The sequence below is a fragment of the Sceloporus occidentalis genome, unplaced genomic scaffold (genome assembly GCF_023333645.1).
Source record: "Sceloporus occidentalis isolate IW3139 unplaced genomic scaffold, rSceOcc1.0.p SCAF_288, whole genome shotgun sequence".
Lineage (NCBI taxonomy): Eukaryota > Metazoa > Chordata > Lepidosauria > Squamata > Phrynosomatidae > Sceloporus > Sceloporus occidentalis.
This window is the reverse complement of record NW_028317268.1, coordinates 504,853-524,845: the sequence shown is the minus strand read 5'-3', so window position 1 is coordinate 524,845 and position 19,993 is coordinate 504,853. Positions and strand designations below refer to the sequence as shown.

Here is a 19,993-nt window from a genome sequence, read left to right as displayed (position 1 = left end):
ATGGCCTTTTCCGTGTACAGATCGCAAGCTCTTAGGGACGGCGGCCGCCTCTCATTGGGATCGCGGATGGGAACGAATGATCCGCGGGGGGGGTGTTGGGGGTTCGGGGAGCCCCTGAGCGAGATGTCGTTTTTTTAAACCGTTTTGTTTGGCGGCTTCACACAAACGGTTAATGCGGAGAGCGGGATAATCCCCGGCGCCGGGGGAGAGAAGCCGAAATATCTCCTCTCCACGGGAGGAACACCGAGCCCCGCGGAAACCTTCCCGGGCAGCCGCTAATAGTATTGCCCAATGGGGGGAACCGTCTGTACAGCGGTGACCCCCACGGCCCCCACAGTGGTACACTCCGCCCGCTCCACTCTTTGATTAATCAATTCTGATACATTGTATTAAAGGATCGGGGGGGGGGCAGCTGGACATGGGGGGTAATTAACTCTGGGTGCCATCATTGGCCCCCGTCATGTGACCTCTGTCACCCTCTCTCTCCCCCATTCTGTCCCGCAATCTACCGCTGACTTCTCATACCTGCCGTCTCTCCCGAGTTCCTGTTCGTCTGCCTTTTTTTTTTTTTTTTGCTCGTAGATTAAATTTAATTCTAGAATCCTAAAAAAATCTTAATAAATAATCTATTTCTGATCAGCATCGAGATCCTATCGCCTTTAACCCTCAAACCTGCCAAGTGTCCTTGTTCAGTTTGTCCAGTCCCTCTTTAGTCACGTTGTTGGGTTATCGGCCTCCATCGGGAGCCCAAGGTCAGCGGCTGAGCCCCCCGCGGGGGCCGAGGGGTTTAACGCGCATTCCTCTCATTCCTCGTATTCTGGAATCATTTCCAGCCACGCTTTGCCACAGGCCACGTTCTACAGAGCGGATCCCCAGGAGGAGGCAGAGATCTAGTGATCCCACTTCGTGGATCCCGTGGTGAGACCCCCGCAGGGTATCGGGGTCCGGTACCGATCCGATAAATCTCATTGATCTCCAAAATCACTTTTGGTGTAAAAAACACAGATTTAAACATTTACATCCCAGCTGAGAGGAGCCTTTAACCCTCGGCTGCCCATGCATTCTGCTGCTCCAACGTTCTTTTTTGGGGCAAAATCAGTTCAAACTCCCACTAATCACAAACCTGACGCTGGAGACAATAGATTCCGCCAGAGTTCTAAATGTGCTTGCGGTTACCATGGAAACCAGATGTAGAACTTTGCAGCACACCCATCGTACGGCGCCGCGGCATATGTTGGCGGCGATGATGATGGCCGATTACCAATAGGGGGGTGCAGAGAGGGGCAAACATACACGAGATGTTCTGCAGGATTGCCCCACGCGTCGGTAATGCGGGCTCCGCGTGATTTACAGGGACCTCACAGCTATTTTAGGCACTAAAGCCTCCCTTTAAATCATAAATACCCCCCGCAGGGTCGGCCATTTAAACCCAAATAAAGTCAGATTTACGGATTCTGCGTTTATTGAGCTCGGCGAGCCGCCGGACGGATTTTTTACGCGAAAAACCCGCTTTCATCATTAAAAAAAAAAACCATCGGCGAGGAGGAAGCGAACGTTATTCCCGGAATCTGAATGCCTAAAACCCGGGAATATTTCCCAATCGCCGAGCGCTGGGGGGGGCGGGGATTATCCTGGGAAAAAAAACACCATTTACAGGAAAATAACAAAATCTGGAGCCGCTGATAAAGTGTTATGAGGACGGCTGGCGGGACCCTCCGAGGATTCCCAGAATGCAAAGGGGACGCCCACCGAATTCCTCGATCGCTAAGAAATAGGATTTCCCAAATATTGTGCCGTTTTCTTTTACCCCAGTTGTAGTTTTTGCCCCATAATATAACGTTTTCAGCCGTTTGTGTGATTCTCGCTGTTATCTGGGCCCCGATCTACTAAACACCCCGACTCCTTATCATACTGCCTGTGGGAGAGAATAGAATGGCTCGGTCTTAATCACCCAGCTGGACTCTCTGACTAATGAAAGTCTATGGAGGGACGGACTTCATTAGCATCGCCATAAAGCATCAGCTCAGTGCGGTGTTTGAGCCGGGAAAGTCAGACAGGGTGTGACCCGGAGAATCTGCCCCTTCACCCTGCGACTGGGGCAAAAACCCTGAGAGTTCCCAGGTGTGCTAATGGGGCCACTATTTACCCTTTAATTACCAAATCTGAGGATATTAGTAAATAGCTGGAATTAACGGAATGTTTTTATTCCATTCATTAATATTTTCTTATTATCTGTCTTAATGTTTGTACTCGGACAGCAGCTCCCCAACACACTTTATTTCCAGCTTCATGTATGGATCAAAAATATAACTTTCAGCCAGATAATAAATGTGGAAAAATGACGTGATTTACTTGAAATCTTTTTTATTTATTTATTTTATTACATTTTTTTCAACAACAATAATAAAAAAACATACATTTTGAAACCATAATAAATAACATGATTTATATACAGTGAACGTGTTAAGGGATATTATGTTAAAAAAGTGGTCCCGGTGCAAAACTTTAAACAAGGTGTTATCGTCATAGCAACTAGCGGAATGGTCCCGTGGATTGGATTGGACCAATGGTTGAAATGAGCTCCCTTGTTTAAATACAAAACCACAAAACAAGATCACAATTCCAGTCCAGATCCATCAAACATAATACACAAAAAAAGAGATTCCGACTGGGGGATTAAGACTGAGCAATTCTATTGTTCCCCACAGGCCATATGATAAGGAGATAAAGGGGGTTAGTAGATATGTAGCTGCCTGAAAACATTATATTTTGGGGCAAATTTGATCTATGCATACGCTTCCGGATCCCTTCGCACAGATCAAGCCGACACTGGATGTTCCCACTGCAAATTCCGATTGGCGGACGAGGCCCTTTAATATTAGGAAAACAACAACTAAACGAGACGCAGCGGCCGCCCAGCGCCTCTGTGAGTATGGTTCAAATTTCTAATGAATCCGGATAACAACTCAAACCTTAATCATTCGTTGGGCTCGTCTTAGATTCAGGAGCCTAAGTCTATCCCGTGCATGTTTAATCCCCCCACTGTATTAACCTCTACCACTTCTGCTGGGAGGCTGTTCCACTCATCCACCACTGTCTCATCCTAGACTAACACAAAGAATTCTACTGCGGGAGCTGACATATTCGGCTTTGCTGCATTTATTATGGATTAAGGACCCAACTTCAGAAGGATAGCTAACTGTGCAAGATAGATAGGAAGCTGCGCTGTGGAATATGTTGGCGATATATTAACCATTAAATAATAACATCGGACGCCTTTTATTACAGCGCGGAACTTCCAGGCAGCGGCTGCTGTAATCATTAAGCAAGTGCTGCCACCTCCTGGCTGAAAGCTTAATGACGCCTTCGTAACATTTACCCTGCGGCTGGGCTCCAAGTTGATTTTCATGAATGAAAGAAGTCTTTAGTTAGTCAGAGAGTCTGGCTGGGTGATTAAGACTGAGTCATTCTATTGTTTCCCACAGGCAGTATGATAAAGATTCAGGGGATTTGTCTAATAGGCTGGGCTCAGATAATAGCGGATTTAGAGCATAATTGTCACCAGAACACACGGTCGCTTGTAAAATAAGTGAAAGATAAACTAGTTTGCATATAATGCACCGCGACCCCCCCAAAAGGATTTTAATTGGGTGACAATATCTCCTTCCAAACATTTTATCCATTACAAGGGAGGCAATTTATTCTTCATTTCTTTTCATGTGTCCTAAATTTCCCACCGTGAGAAGACACAGCAATCTGGCCAATCTGTTATACTTTAGAGAAAGGGTAGTAAATACCTGGATCAGACACCCAGCGGAAGTAGTACAAATACATTAAAGGATTTCAAGAAAGCTTTGGATGTGCTTAAGGAATTAGCTTTCCACCTTCGATGCTCTGTATGAACTAAGTGCATTTATTTATATTATACAGGGATACTGGTGCTGCTTAGCAACAGAGCCCTCTTACATTATTGCAATCAAATTTACGCCAACCCGACTCATAACAATGGAGATTAACTAGCCGAGCTCCAGGGCGCTGTGAAGCTCGGAGTACGTCAACTAAAGGAAGAAAAGGAAAAAAAGTTCTGTAAAACGTATACCTCCCAAGTGTCCCGGTTTTCAGGCACTGCTTAGATTTCGCAGACAGTACAGGTGGGCTGGTGGACATGCCTCGGCCCCTCCCACCTATAGCCACACCCCCGATACAGGTGTCTTAAGTTGGACACATATTAACGACAATGCAGTGAGCCCCGTACATGTATGGGCTTTGTCTTGAAGGGGTTAAACGCCAACATTCTACGCTCATATAGGGTAAAGCCCCCCCCCCCCCGTTAGCTACAAGCTCTCCCAGTTCAGGAGAGAGAATGGAGTGATGGGAGTTGGGGGTAAGAACATTTAGCACATTTAGTTAAACGGCACCTTTTCCCACCCGAACCAATCAGCTCCCAGCAAAGCGAATCGCGCAGGAAGTCAAGGCGGCCGCTCCCACGGAACACACAGGGTGGGGGTCTTAGTTCAAACTTTACATAGCTTTATTAAACGTACTGACAGATAGAACTTAGGAAAGGTCCTCCATCCAGAAGAAAACGCTGCCAATACCGAGCGGTTTGGGAAAACCCTCCGAGTCAGCGGAAAAACAGAGAAACCACTTGGATCGTACGGAAAAAAAAAAATGTCCATTTATTCCCGGAGTACACTTCAATTTTATATATTTACAGCAATCTCTGTCCGCTGTTCCAGTCATTGGGAGACGCGCTATCGGGAAGCATCATATCGGGGGGGAAAAAGACGGTATCACAATCTGGAGCGTCCGGACCCAGACAGAACGCCAAACCAGCAGCCTATTACCTCGATCCGCGCAAATAAACCCAAAAAGGACATTAAACGACTCATTATCCTCCCTATAATGGGTTTAAAACATCCCTTTCCACATTCCGTCAACCCAAATAAAAATACGAACCGTATTCCCGACGTTCCTTCCCTCCGTAATCATTCACGTCCTTTTTTGGTTAATTTGCACTGAATTGACTGTTTAAGTGCTGGTTTTTGGAAAATATAACAAGCCATTTTGGGCTGAGATGAAACTGTTGTTTTTTCCGTAATACTTCTGTTTCATGTTGATAAATACTTTTTTACTGAAAGAGTCGTCAGGGGCCACGTCGGACAGATACGTAAACATGATCGTTAAGAAATTGTGCCGGCTTTGCTTGAATCGGATTGGTTAACACACACATTCATTGATAATGCCACTTAATGCCACTCGCTTCGTTACTCTCCTCTTAACAATGCAGTGGTAAAAAACAAAAAAAACAAAAAAGATAAAAAAGAAAAAAAAAAAAAAACCATAAAAATAAAATAAAAAAATACCAAAATAAAAATATATATATATATAAAAAAAACCCAGAAAAATAAAACCAAAAAAAATTTATATATATATATATAAAAAAAACCCCACAAAAACAACAAATCATAGAATTTCCCATAAAGTTTTACGAATACTTAAATGGTGTTTTTTTTTTTACTTTTTTTTTGGGGGGGGATGAAGATTATAATTTTTTTTTGCAATTATTTTCAAATACTTTTTGTTCTTACATCACATACAGAAAATTGCGGTAAAAAAAAAAAAAGAATATATGTATATGTATATATAATAAAAAATATATATGTACAGATTCAGAAAGTCCTGGTTTGAAATCAAATAGCGTAGTGGTCGATGAGATCGTTTATTCTTTAAGGGTTCAGTCCCCATGTGCGATTAAACCGGGGAGATGGGGGGGAGGGGGTTTAAATTGTAGAATGTGAAGCGTGGGGAGGAAAACTGTTCTGTGCAATAAATTATGTATTAGCTGCCTCTTCAGACAAGGTTATGGGGGGGTCTGCCTCCCTTATATAAAATGCTCTTGCGCTGATCGAAAGCCATTTGGGAAAAGTTCTATTTCTATATATATTTATATACACATATGTATATATTATATACTTCTATATGATATATACACACGCACACGTCACACACATATGTATACATGTAAGCGTGTGTGTACAGGGGGCCGTGTCAGCCGCACACACGCTTATCAGCGGGGCTTTAAAATAATATACAAAAAGCAAAGAGTCAGTCACTACACCAGACACCGATTAATTGTTAAAAACAGATCTTTGAGGCTTCACATCTCACGTGGCAAAAAGTGGACTTTTTTTTTTTTTTAGTACAAAAGGTTGACGCGACCACGGTGACGAGTATAAAAAAGAAAAAAAATAATAATAAACCACACATATGCATCAGCCCCCCCGCCCCCCAACACTGTATACGCCATATGTCTTTGCGGCCGGAGGCTACTGGCAGAACGGGGACGCCGTCGGGTCGAACCCTTTAAAAACGTCTTTTAGGGAGCCGGCGTCCTGCTCGGTCTCGCGCGTCGGGCTGTTCCCCGAGAACGGGCTGCTGCTCCCCGGTTTGGCGGCCGGCTTCACCAGGCCGTACACGGACGGGACGGGGAGGTTGTGGACGGCCGGCTGGCTGCTCTCGGCGGCCGTGGAGGCGGCCGGGGCTTTGGCGCGAGGCCGGTTGTAGCTGTTGTATCTGTCCGTGGTGGTCTCGGAGGTCGGTTTTTCGGGTTCTGGTTGATCGAGGGCCGATTTCCGCACAAAGAGCGGCTCCTTTGACTTGGCGGCGGGCTTGCCGTCCGCTGGTTTAGACGCCGTTTCGCTAGAGGGGGTCTCGGCTGAAGTCTTATTCCCTGTGCGGGGGTCGTATAAGCTGATGCTGCTCAGCACGTTGCTCTGGCCGGCGGTCTTGCTCAGACCTCCCCCCGTCAGCAGACGGGGGTCATAGGGTGCAATGGTTTGGGCGCTCTCTGCTGCCGGCGGTGGTGGTGGCGGAGTCGCGTGGGCCTGGGTGGGCTCCGGGACTTTTGTTGCCGCCGGGGGCTCCGCCGGCTTCTGCAGACGCGGGTCTGTGGGGGTCTTGCGCGTCCGCGGGTCGCTCGGCTTCTCGACGGGCGCTGGGGGGGTCGGGGTGGGGACCGCGGCAGCGTTTACGGTCTTCAAGATCCTGGAGAGCAGTTCGAAATCGGGCAAGCTGGTGTTCGCTGCCGGTGTCTCGGTCCCGGCCCCTCGCTGCCGGGGGTCATGTGGCGCTGAGCCGGCGGGGCGGTTGAGACGCGGGTCCAGCGGCAGGGCCTGCAGCGGCGCAGGCACCGGGAAGTCCTGCTTGGGCACGGGAAGCGGGATGAGGTCCTCAGGGCTCCACAGGACAGACTTGGCGAAGCTCGGTTTGCTCAAACTGACGTCCTTCTTGATGTGGCTGAACTGCTGCAGCTGGGATCGCGGGTCTCTGAGCGCCTGCCCCGGCGCGGCGTCCAATGGGATATTCACCGGCTTTTCCCTAAGCGCCCGCTCGCTCTCCTCCTCCTCGGGGGAGGGTTTGCTCACCGGCGAGTCCTGCTTGGGTTGAGTTACGGGACGAGCCGCCCGGGAGGCGCCGGGACTAACCTCGGGTGGGTTAGGTTCTGTGTTTCGAGACAGACGTGGATCGCGGGACAGGCGGGGGTCCGACGGGCGGGAAGCTGCAGCGGGTTGAGGCTTCTGCAAGCGCGGGTCGCTCTGAGCGCCGGCGGCCCCGTCCTTGGCGGGCGCCTGCGCGGCGGGGCGGCTGGATGACTGCTGGCGTAAGGTTTTCAGTATGGACGTCACGCTGCTGCCGCCCTCCTCCTCGTCGCTGGAGTACCAGTTCACCGTGTCGCCTGGGAATCAAACGGTTAATGACATTAAAACATGAAAATCTATGATGAATAATGTCTATTAATAATCCTGCAGGAAGCCACAAAACTAGGTCATAAGATCTGTTCAAATTAGAGCGCTGGGCGAGCAAGCGGGGGGGGGGGGTTGCGAGCTCTAACGCTGATAAATGCAAAGTTACGCATTTGGGGGGGAAAAAATTTATGTCGGGGAAATCATTAAACGAAAAAGGAATAATTGCACCCAATAATATTAGCATCAATGCTCAGCGTCAGGCAGCTGCTGCAAAGGCCGGTAACATACACATGGTCCTGTATACTTCTGCCCCTGTACGGGGTAAATAGCGAGACCCCATTAAAAAAAGGGTTTTAAAGCTTGAAAAAGACAGAGAGGTTGCTACAAAGTTACTAAGAAGAACAGAACGTCTTAGAAAGGCTGGAGGAATAAACTTTGCTGACATCAGAACAAAAAAAGGCGTCTTAGAGGGGATATGATGTCATTATATAAACACATACAGGGGCCAATAGCAGCCGCTCTCTCATGACCCATTCATAGACCGTGGCGGTTACCTTCTTCATTCTCTCGCTCCGGCTGGTTCCCCCCGAGCCTGCGCGCCCGCTCCTCTTCCTCCTGCTGCTTCTGCTGGATGCGCATGTACAAAGCCCTCTGCGCCGAGGGCAGAAAGTCCGGGATGTTTCCCTTGTTGAAGTTTGATGTCGCCTCCGCTGCCTCCGGACCTTGCTCGGGGGGGTGCTCTGGGTACCTGCCGGCTTCGTGGTCTTCCTGCATCCCACCGTATTCATTGTAAGCACCTGTAACTAAATAAAATATATTATATACAAATATATATCTATAAAAAGACGATTACAGACCACAAAGATATTTAAGCTTTATGGTGCAGCGCTTCAGACTATGATGGCGCTATATGAATAATATGTCATTTTTGGCGAGGCGACCTCACGCACCTCCGTCTCCTCCGCCGATTTCCATGCTGGGGTCCTGGTAGTACTCGTTGTAGAAGCCTTGGCCCGGGGGGCCGTCCGCCATCATTTCGGAACCATCTCCAGGGCCGTACGGCATCATGGGGGGTCCGTCTTCCATGCCCATCTCAATGTCGTGATGCATTGGGCCTTGTGGCCCCATGGGTCCAGGGAACCTGGCCGGTGGGGGTCCTGGGGGGCCGCCAGGGGGTCCCGGAGGCCTGCTGTGAGAGAAGCAGGATTTAGTCAAATGCGTAACCCAACCTATTAAAAGGGGAAAAACCTATATAAAACACACGCGGGGCGCGCATGCGCAGCTCACCTCACACCCAATTTATGAGCCAGGTGGGCAGTGGGACGAACAACAATCTCAAACAGCGAGGGTATTTTCCTCTGACACATCTGCGCGTCCATGGACAGCGGGCTCCCGGGCATTTGGTCTCCTATTCCAGGACCTCCACCTCCTGGGCTTCCCGGCATGTGGCCTCCAGGTCCTACTGGCATTGGGGGCATGGGACCACCAGGGCAGGGATGCATTGGACCACCTGCTGGCATCTGTTCACAAGGACCTCCTTGCATAGGGGGCATCGGTCCCGGTGGAATAGGTCCTCCAGGCATATGGCCACCAATCATGGGACCACCAGGCATAGGGCCACCTGGCATGGGCCCGCAAGGCATGGGACCACCGGGCATGGGCCCGCAAGGCATTGGACCACCGGGCATGGGCCCACAAGGCATTGGACCCCCGGGCATGGGCCCGCAAGGCATGGGACCTCCTTGGACAGGACCACCAGGCATGGGTCCACCCGGTGGCACTGGACCAGGAGGCATGGGTCCACCAGGCCCAGGGCCACCAGCCATGTGTCCACCAGGCATAGGACCACAAGGTACGTTACTCCCCATAGGAGGTCCGCCAAGTCCCGTTGACATAGAATCCGCAGTCAGTAAGTCATCAGGCTCGTCCGGCGAGGCGGGCCCTCCGGGTGCAGGGGTCATGGGCACAGGAGCGGCCCCGGTTACGGGGGCCACAGGAAGAGGGCCACCATCCCCAGCGAACGTGGGAATGGACTCGGTGGGAGATAAAGGGGCGGCCGGTCCCGCAGAAGACCCCGATGGAAGGGATGGGGTGGGCAGCAGGCCGACTCCCGGCGGCGGTTTCGGTAAAGGATTGATGCCCTGCTTTTTTAACTCCTCCACGTCCTTCTCATCTTCCGCACCGGCTTCTGCGTCCTCGGCCAGGATCTGCGCAGAGAGGACACAGGGGGGTCAGGCGGCCATTAAAACCGAGTCACATGACCAGACTTTACACAAGGACACCTAACAAGACGCCATTCCGTGTAACGTTCCACGCTTCGTGTCACCGCGCCGCCCGGTATGCAAATGAACCGCTCTATAAGTGGCTAATTTACATAAAAGAGATACTGAAACAAAACCCACAGCAGCCGTCTACCTCGGCGACCAACTCTGTCTATATCAGCCCCCCAATAATAGAACCCCCGGCAGATCGGCCCCATCCGGCCCCCGTCTATTCTCCGTTTCTCCTGCTGTAACGACTCAAACCTTAATCAGTCGTTGGTCTCGTCTTAGATTCAGGAGCCGTATGTCTATCCCATGCATGTTTTATCCCCTCACTGTATTACCCTCTACCACCTCTGCTGGGAAGCTGTTCCACTTATCTACCACCCTCTCAGTAAAGTAAAAGGATTTATTTCCTTTATTTTCCTTACAAAATCTTCTTTCCTACACGAGTCTCAGCGCTGATCATATACTCGGTACCTTATCGAGGAGCTCCTGTGTTTCGTCGGTCAGGGACTCGTGGGAGAACATGCAGTCGTCGCCGTTGATGCAGTTGCCCGTGGTGTGGTAGAGCTTACACGGGAACTCACGTGAGATGAGTTAAGGAGAAGACACGGGAAAGGGGGGCGCCACGTCAGACACATACTTACCATGCGCAGGGTATGGGGGGGGTATTTTAAGGCTTTTCCCAATAATTCAGAGGCGGGGGGGGGGCACACGGACTGTAGACAAAACTAAAGACCCTTCTCGATGGGGGGGGCTTAATATCCCAATTAATGATCTCACTGATTGGATGATGGCACGAGGGGGCGGGCTTGCGTTATGAACGTTATTGAGACACATTGTAACCGTGGAAGGATATTATGCATGTACGGGCAGTTGTCGGCGCGGGCGCAGTAGCCGGTGACGTAGAATTTGCAGAGACCACGGCGCCGCGGGACGTCCACGTCGTGGCTGAAGTTGCAGTGCTCGCCCTGGGGAGGAAGAGAGGCGACGGTTAATACCCCATAAACCCCCAGCTACCCCTGCGCGGGGTATTAAGCGGAGCGCGGGGTATTAAGCGGAGCGCGGGGTATTAAGCGGAGCGCGGGGTATTAAGCAGAGCGACGGCTCACCCAGGTGCAGCGTCCCTCCACGAAGTACTTGCAGATCACTTTGCCCTTCTTGTCGGCGCGGTGGTGGGGCTTCTCGTAATCGTTCCAGTACATCCCCCCGTCCTGCAAAACCAAGAGACAGGCGAGCGCCGCTTAGCGGACCGGACCCACGAGCGCCAACACCGGAGTGAGCTCACAATAATATTAATATAATAATAATAATAATAATAAAAATGGGCCAAAACTCACCCCTTCCTCGTCGTAGTAATCCTCCTCGTCGCCTTTGCCCCGGCCTCTTCCTCGCCCTCTCCCCATGCCCTTGTAGCCTCTTCCTCGGGGGCCCCTGCCTCGGCCCCTGTGAAAACCTACAGCGGGGACGCACAATCGTTACCCTCCGCACACCGCCCCCACCCAGGCCCCGGCCCTCAGCACCGCCCCCACCCAGGCCCTCAGCACCGCCCCCACCCCGGCCCTCAGCACCGCACTCACCCCGGCCCTCAGCACCGCACTCACCCCGGCCCTCAGCACCGCACTCACCCCGGCCCTCAGCACCGCCCCCACCCCGGCCCTCAGCACCGCACTCACCCCGGCCCTCAGCACCGCACTCACCCCGGCCCCGGCCCTCTTTTGATTTGCGATACTGGTTCAGCTCCTTCGAGTACTCGTCGTACTCCTCTTCTCCCATTGGTTCTTCTTCGCAATACTGGAAGAGAACACAGGCCAATCAGAACACAGCGTACCATTACCCCAAAACAACATATTTACCCCTCCGGGCCCGGGTTATCGCTATGGAAACCGGGAATGCGATAGATAATCGTGATTTTGTGCGTTTCCCCCGTTACCTCCATCTCGTCGTCGTACATCTCCTCCTCGTCCTGATGATCCTCGCCGGGGAATCCTCGCCCTCGGCCTCCTCTTCCTCGGTAACCTCCTCTTCCTCGCATCATACCCCGGCCCCCCCGGATTCTCATGCCTCTCCCCCGGCCACGCATACCTGGGGTGAAAAAACGCGATTAGCGTAAAAAACCTCCACTACGACAGACCCAAAATCCCGATTCTATCTACCGGTTCCCTCCACCCACATGGGGGGGGGGGGTTAACTATGTGCTCAGAGAGCTGCGGCGGTCTTGTTGTGTAGTAGATACCCGGGAGGGAGTCGCGGATGAAGCGGTACCTCACCTCTGCCCCGGGTGCCCTCCTTGGCCCTCCGGTACTGGTTGAGCTCCATGGCGAAGTCGTCGTAGTCCTCCTTGCCCATGTCCTCGCCCTCGTCGCCCTCGTACTCCCCGTACTGCTCGCTCTCGTACTCGTCGTACATCCCGTAAGGCTTGCTCTCCATCTTGGGGTAACCCTTCTTGGGGAGCGGGGCGCTGTGCGGAGGGGGAGGGGGCGGATACGGCGGGTGACCCTAAAATAATAATAAAAAAAGAGAAAATAATCAAAATTGTCGTTCTTCCCCCCGGATACCCCCCGGTAACACCCGGCGCCACTCACCGGAGGGTAGTTGGGACTGTACTCGCGGTACTTCCGATGCGGCTTCTCGCTGGGGCTGAAGTCCGACTCATCGCTGTAGTCCGAGAAATCCTCGCTGGAAGACGCGTGGCGCTGAGGAAAGAGACAGCACGAGTGAGACGCCGAGGAAAGAGACAGCACGAGTGAGACGCCGAGGAAAGAGACAGCACGAGTGAGACGCCGAGGAAAGAGACAGCACGAGTGAGACGCCGAGGAAAGAGACAGCACGAGTGAGACGCCGAGGAAAGAGACAGCACGAGTGAGACGCCGAGGAAAGAGACAGCACGAGTGAGACGCCGAGGAAAGAGACAGCACGAGTGAGACGCCGAGGAAAGAGACAGCACGAGTGAGACGCCGAGGAAAGAGACAGCACGAGTGAGACGCGGGACGCAGAGGAAAGAGACAGCAGGAGCGAGACGCCGAGGAAAGAGACAGCACAAATGAGACGCCAGGGAAAGAGAGCAGGAGCGAAACGAGAGACGGACGAGGACCCGCTAACCGGCGTCTCCCACCACTCTAGCGGGGCAGCTTTACCTCGGTGAAGAGGGGTAAACGCCGATCGCCCCGTTTCGGGGTCCCTCCCGTACCTTGTGCTTGGACTTCCTTTTCTTCTTGGCTCGTCTTTTCTCCTTCTCCTTTCTTCGCTTTCTCTTCATCCTGCGGTGGGCTCCGAGCCGTCGCGGCCGGCGTCCTCTCCCCCGTCATCCTCGAGCTCCCCCTCTTCCAGCTCGCCGTCCTCCCTGCTCAGAGACAACGACGAGGAAAGTCAAGCAAAGCGGAGGCACTCCGGGCCTCGCCAGACCCAACCGGGCTAACCAGGGAAAGGCCCCGGTCTAAGAGAAACCGTGCCGAGCCTATCCCATGCATGTTTAAATCCCCCCGCTGTATTTGCCTCTACCACCTCTGCTGGCAGGCTGGGCCACTCATCTACCCTATCAGTAAAAATATCTTCAGCAGCTAAAATATACTGAGACATCCGAACGCACGGCGAGCGCAAAAACGAATCTGCTTTATACTCCGCTGTTAACCCTTTCAGCTGGGTGCATGCGCCGCCGCTCTCGCGTATTACCGCTGAGCTGTGATTGGCGTCCCGGCGGAGGGATCTCCGGAGACCCCGAGGAGCAAATAAAAGTTTCTCCGCGACGTCGTGACGGAAAGCTCAGACCCAGCGGCGCGTTGTACAGCACGGCGGTATGTGACGGCGCCACACAAACCAACAACGCCTCGGAACCCTGACTATGAAACGCGCCGTGCGGACAGAGACTGGACGAGGGGGAGAGATGGGCAGTTTAATGAAGGGTGAGCCGGCCCCGTATAATGTATAAAGCAGCGAGCCGGCCCCGTATAATGTATAAAGCAGCGAGCCGGCCCCTGTATAATGTATAAAGCAGCGAGCCGGCCCCGTATAATGTATAAAGCAGCGAGCCGGCCCCGTATAATGTATAAAGCAGCGAGCCGGCCCCTGTATAATGTATAAAGCAGCGAGCCGGCCCCGTATAATGTATAAAGCAGCGAGCCGGCCCCGTATAATGTATAAAGCAGCGAGCCGGCCCCTGTATAATGTATAAAGCAGCGAGCCGGCCCCTGTATAATGTATAAAGCAGCGAGCTGGCCCCGTATAATGTATAAAGCAGCGAGCCGGCCCCTGTATAATGTATAAAGCAGCGAGCCGGCCCCTGTATAATGTATAAAGCAGCGAGCCGGCCCCTGTATAATGTATAAAGCAGCGAGCCGGCCCCTGTATAATGTATAAAGCAGCGAGCCGGCCCCTGTATAATGTATAAAGCAGCGAGCCGGCCCCTGTATAATGTATAAAGCAGCGAGCCGGCCCCTGTATAATGTATAAAGCAGCGAGCCGGCCCCTGTATAATGTATAAAGCAGCGAGCCGGCCCCTGTATAATGTATAAAGCAGCGAGCCGGCCCCGTATAATGTATAAAGCAGCGAGCCGGCCCCTGTATAATGTATAAAGCAGCGAGCCGGCCCCTGTATAATGTATAAAGCAGCGAGCCGGCCCCTGTATAATGTATAAAGCAGCGAGCCGGCCCCTTGCTGTATCCGTTCTTTTATAATCCATGAAAACGAAGTTAATGTGAAATGCGTCAGATCTGCATCACAAACACAAGAGACATAAACCTCGCGCCACGCGAGAAGCAAACAACCTCCCCCCGCAAACAACAACACAACCCCCCCCCCCCGGACTAGGAACCCGGAATCTTCCGGCAGATCGGCCCCATCCGGCCCCCGTCTGGTCGCCCGTTTCTCCTGCTGTAAAGACTCCAACCTTAATCAGTCGTTGGTCTCGTCTTAGATTCAGGAGCCGTATGTCTGTCCCATGCATGTTTAATACCCTCACTGTATTACCCTCTACCACCTCTACTGGGAGGCTGTGCCACTTATCTACCACCCTCTCAGTAAAGTGACAGATATGTAAATGTCTATAGAATGTAAGGAGGGGGGGGGTCCTTTACTCGTTATGGCTCTGGGTGTGGAAAGCGTTAACAGAACGAGGAGCCGAGATCCAGACCCCAAAACCTCTCATTATTCAGGTTCTGGCGGATCCGGCCTGTTGGGTCCCGCCGGCTGCAGCTTCACGGACGGGGTGGGGGGGCAGGAAACACGCGACACGTTACACGCTACCCGTTACACGGCACATCAGTATTAACCCTTTGGGTTGCGCCGCAGAGAAGCGCCGATGCGGATACTCACATTCACAGTAATAGCTACGTGTTTGCTTAATTTTTGTGTTTAAAAGTCCCTGCGTTTTCCCTCTATAAAAAGGGAAGGGTTAATACGACCAGCGAGAAAACGGTCAAAAAAGGGGGAAAAGCTGGTTTCCAAGATGGGATTTTTGTGTCCTGTTTGGGCGTAAACAGCAGATTTTTTTTCCCCAACGATGCAGGAAAAATAAAAATAAAGGCGCAGCTTTAAATGCGAGGGAGGAGGAAAAAAACCTGAAGCAATACCGGAGGTCAGAGGTCACCAGAGAGAGGCGAGGGGCCCTAAAACGGAGGCCGCCTGCAGCGCGGGCTGGAAATAGTTAATAATAAAAATAACGATTCCACAGGAAGCGAGAAAATTGGGTTTTAAATACATTCTGACGGAGCAGCTCGGTCGTTGCGGCCAAGACGGGGTTAAAAGGGAGGCCCCGCCCCCCGGCCATTTTATGGAAACCAGTCAGGGGATTTAACCCCTTGGGGGCCAGCAACATGCAAATTAGGGATTATGGGTTTAAAAGTTGGCGTCTGCAGCTCGCTGCTCACACTCGGGATGCAGCACAAGGAGTAAGCGCGGCTCCTACGCTGGGGCAACAACAACAAAAAAACACAAGGGGTCGCCGTGACAACACGACCAACAGTTCAGCTTTACAACCATCGAGCGGTTCCGCGCCCAAACACTAAATACATTCACGTGATAAACAGAAGAGACTGCGGGGGTCTCAGCGCCTGGGGGGGGGGGCGTTACATAACAAGAGACCCGAATCCAACACTAGAGGCTCAGATGGAATGGAAGGGAGTTTTACTTTACTGAGAGGGTGGTAGATAATTGGAGCAGCCTCCCAGCAGAGGTGGTAGAGGGTAATACAGTGAGGGTATTAAACATGCATTGGTTAGACATACGGCTCCTGAATCTAAGACGAGACCGACGACTGATTAAGGTTTGAGTCGTTACAGCGGGAGAAACGGGCGAACAGACGGGGGCCGGACGGGGGCCGTGTAACGCGACATGAGGTGTAAAACGTACAGGTTTTGTTTTTTACATAAAATCATTAAGATTAAACTGCGAAAGGAGCTGATAAAAGAGCGAAGTCACCGCCGGGAAGAGAGCAGCGAACGTCGGGCTCCGCGGGGCCCGGAGACAACAAGAGCCGCAAACCCCCAGCCATTCCGCCTCCCAACGAGCCGCTCTTGAGGGATTAGGAGCCCCTCGCGTCTGTAACACGATCTCTGTAACCGAGGCTTCGAGCTGCCGGGGCCCCAGGAGCCGATTCCTCTAGCCGGGGCCGCTTACACCGAGAGGAATAGCCTGGCAAACAGGTGGCAACCGATTGCCCCAACACGGCACAACTCTCTAGTGCGTAGGCCTCTAGCCGACAACCAAAACACAAAGTAACAAAACTACAACACATCACAGCCTGGGAGTACCGAAAAAACATACTAACAAAAAAAACCACTTTTATACCAAAAATCTTTACTCTTAAAGCCTGTCGAGGAGTCGCAAATATATATTAATACAAATATTATTATACATTATCAGCATGCGCGGCATTGGGCCAGATTTATCATTATTCCTCCTCAATATATTATATATATATTTTTTTTATTATATTATCAACATGGGTCGGGATTTATTATTATTCCTCATTTATAAACTTATTATATATATTATATATTTTATTTATTATATTATCAGCATAGGCCGGATTTATTACCCCCCATTAATAAACTTATTATATATATTATATATTTTATTTATTATATTATCAGCATAGGCCGGATTTATTACCCCCCCATCAATAAACTTATTATATATGTATTTTTTATATTATATGAGCATGGGCCGGATTTATTATTCCTCTCCATTAACAACTTATTATATTTATTTTATTATCAGCATAGGCCGGATTTATTACCCCCCCATTAATAAACTTATTATATATGTATTTTTTATATTATATGAGCATGGGCCGGATTTATTATTATTCCTCATTAATAAACTTATTATATATATTATATTTATTATATTATCAGCGTAGGCCGGATTTATTATTATTCCTCCTCATTGCGAGAAATTCTGGTGTAAAAGTGTGAGCACGGAGCCGCCGGGACGCTCTACACCAAACCATCTGCCTCATTTACCAAACTTATTAAAAAATATATAAAAAAGTTTGTTTATTTCATAAACATTTTAGCTGCTAAAAGTAAATATTAAAAAGTAAACGAGTGGAGTTTAGGAGTCATTAGGAGCTAAAAGTGACTTTCACCCCCCAGAGGCAGAAAAACAAAAACTGGGAGTTTCGCGGGTTTTGGGGTAAATCCAAAAGGATTTGGCTCCTCATACAGGGCTGCGGCACCTGTGCCAAAGCAGGGCAATCATCTGATCACAGGGCTCCCTATGAGGAAAGTGGTTTATTCTCTTGATATATTATTTCTATTTCTAGCCGGTTATTCTTAATTCTTCCAATTCCGAGTATTTACTAACTTTACGAGTAACAATGTATCCAAGTACTTAACCCTTACAGGTCATTAATATGAATACGCAGGCACTCTGTATATCCTACTGAACTTGGCTGCCCCTGAGCTGGCTGGGGGTGACTGGAGTGGCAGTACCTGACCTGGAAAGGGGGGGGGGGGACAGTGGGTCACATTGCTGGTGAAGAAAAATTTAACTCATGATGTTCCAGTACAGTTTTGGTTATCACCCCAGCACAAAGACAATCAGCATTCACAATCAGAACATCATCAGCATAAACAACATAGCAATATTCTCAACCCCCACTGGGGCTTTTTTTTTGCATAAAACATTAGATTTTACCCCAGAAAGCATGCATTTTGGCACTTTTTACAAACCCCCTCCCCCCTTATATGATCTTAATCTATCATATCACCCCCATCAAGGACATTTTTACCCCAACACCAGAAGAACTGAGATCACTTTGGGGTATTTTTTTTTTTTTTTTCAATTAAAACGAAATCCATGATATTTAGTAGAAAAATAAAGCGATCCTTTTTTTTTTTTTGCCCAAATTCTCTAGAATAAGTCATGATCCTGATAACAGAACATAAAATGACAATATTCACATGAGTTTCTGCCCCCCCCAAATAAAACCCCAACTAAGCCCCCCCTCCCCAAAAACACCACCACAGCCCATCCCCCACCAGACCTGTTTGCAGGACAGAAAGGAATAAAAAAAAAAGATTAATATTTGGACATTTCCTGGACATGAAATCACAGCAGAGACAGAGAAGCCAAGGCTTGGGGTACTCGACCTGTCTGCAGGGAGGAAGAGGTTGTGTTCATTTTCATGGTTTGATGTTGGGGAGGAGGTTTCATGGACACTGGTGCCTTCCACGGCCATATTAACCATTAATTGTCTTTTTTTGGGGGGTTGTGGGGGGGTAACTGTGACTTGTGCTGAGTTTATGCGGTCCCTTTAAACCCGAGACCCCGCCACCATCTGCCACCCCATGGAGACCAGACACAGGGGCCCAATGTTTTGTGTTGCAGTCCTTTACCAATCCACTTGTTTTCACTGTAAAACCTCAGGCATGGCTGGGAAGAAAAGGGTGAGGCGAAGCTTTTTTTGAGGCTAAAAAGCCCCTTTTTGGAGGTGGGGGGGGATTTTGCGGTCAAATTAAAGAGGAAGCTGAGGGGGTGGTGATATGTGGGAGGGGGTCACGGAAGTGTTGGTGTTATAAAGGGCTGGGGGGCACGGGGACGCTAGAAGGGGCTTTGGGGCGCAAATCCCTGGGAAGAAGGTGATTCCGTGTATCGTGGCGCAGGGAGGAAACAGACTCAAGATGGCGGCCGCGCAGGCCTGGGAGGAGTGCGACCGCTCTGTGACGTCACAAAGCCGGCGAAGCGCTTAGTCACGCCTACATTCCGTGGGTGACGCGCGCTCTCGGCTCTTTCCGGAGACAGAAGGCGGGCAGTTGTAGAGGGCTGTGATTGGGCAGCGCGCCGGTCACGGTACTGAAAGAAGGCGGGGCTATGGAGTAGGTGTGGGAGAGGCTGAGTGGGTGGCGAGACAATACAATGGGGCGGGGTTATGCAAGGCATTCTGGACTTTGTAGTCTATGAAGTGATTAATATGTGTTGGGAATGTGATATGCTGACAATGCGTGTCTGATATTCCAGTTATTAGATTTCCTGTATGTGTCACGTGTGTGTGTCATGTTACGCTCTAATGTATTTAATAAAACCTATACATTTTAATATATGGAGATATATGTGTATGTATTACCAGGGCTGGCAACCAGTACATATGGGGCCCCGGCTGATCTGTCACGGGTCCTCTCTTTGGCTTTCCCAGCCTAATCTCGCTACATGGGATTGGGTCCTTTACCGATGGTTGGGGGCTAATGATGGTGGGGGGCTGTGAATTAATTTTAATATGGAGAGTATGATGACGGTCAGGGGCAGCTCTACACCCATACATACACATGTGCTCACGCTAACACCTTACACAAACATGCATACATACACACACACACCCTCTAACACCATATGCTGACATTTACACACCCACCCCAACACCTTACACATTAATACATACACAAGTCAATGGACGGGGGAGGGGGCTTCCTTTATGTTTTATTTAATGGAACAAAGTAATTTAAACATATAAAGCACAGCGATGCCGTTTCAAGTACAGTTAG

At 50.4% G+C, this 19,993-nt stretch overlaps 1 protein-coding gene across 1 annotated transcript; it reads right to left on the bottom strand.

The window, feature by feature from the left end:
* Positions 1 to 6,329: 6,329 nt before the first annotated feature.
* LOC149275440 (zinc finger CCCH domain-containing protein 4-like) lies at positions 6,330 to 18,693 on the bottom strand. Its single transcript, XM_089504746.1, has 16 exons — positions 18,600 to 18,693; positions 13,203 to 13,282; positions 12,598 to 12,708; positions 12,283 to 12,511; positions 11,946 to 12,097; positions 11,713 to 11,806; positions 11,353 to 11,468; positions 11,125 to 11,226; positions 10,872 to 10,983; positions 10,490 to 10,599; positions 9,837 to 9,955; positions 9,415 to 9,548; positions 9,036 to 9,153; positions 8,699 to 8,934; positions 8,303 to 8,551; positions 6,330 to 7,738 (listed from the first exon to the last, which is right to left on the bottom strand). Exons 1-16 carry the CDS (start codon positions 18,691 to 18,693, stop codon positions 6,330 to 6,332), a joined length of 3,465 nt encoding a protein of 1,154 aa, XP_089360872.1.
* Positions 18,694 to 19,993: the final 1,300 nt, after the last annotated feature.

Bases quoted from the DNA above. Each gene is read 5' to 3' on its own strand.
- LOC149275440 (XM_089504746.1), bottom strand. From the start codon at position 18,693: ATGGCCGTGGAAGGCACCAGTGTCCATGAAACCTCCTCCCCAACATCA. The intron at 10,984-11,124 runs GTGAGCCGTCGC...CTTCCTCCCCAG, and splicing joins TGGAGGGACGCTGCACCTGG to GGCGAGCACTGCAACTTCAG. The intron at 8,935-9,035 runs GTGAGCTGCGCA...CTCTCACAGCAG, and splicing joins GCTCATAAATTGGGTGTGAG to GCCTCCGGGACCCCCTGGCG.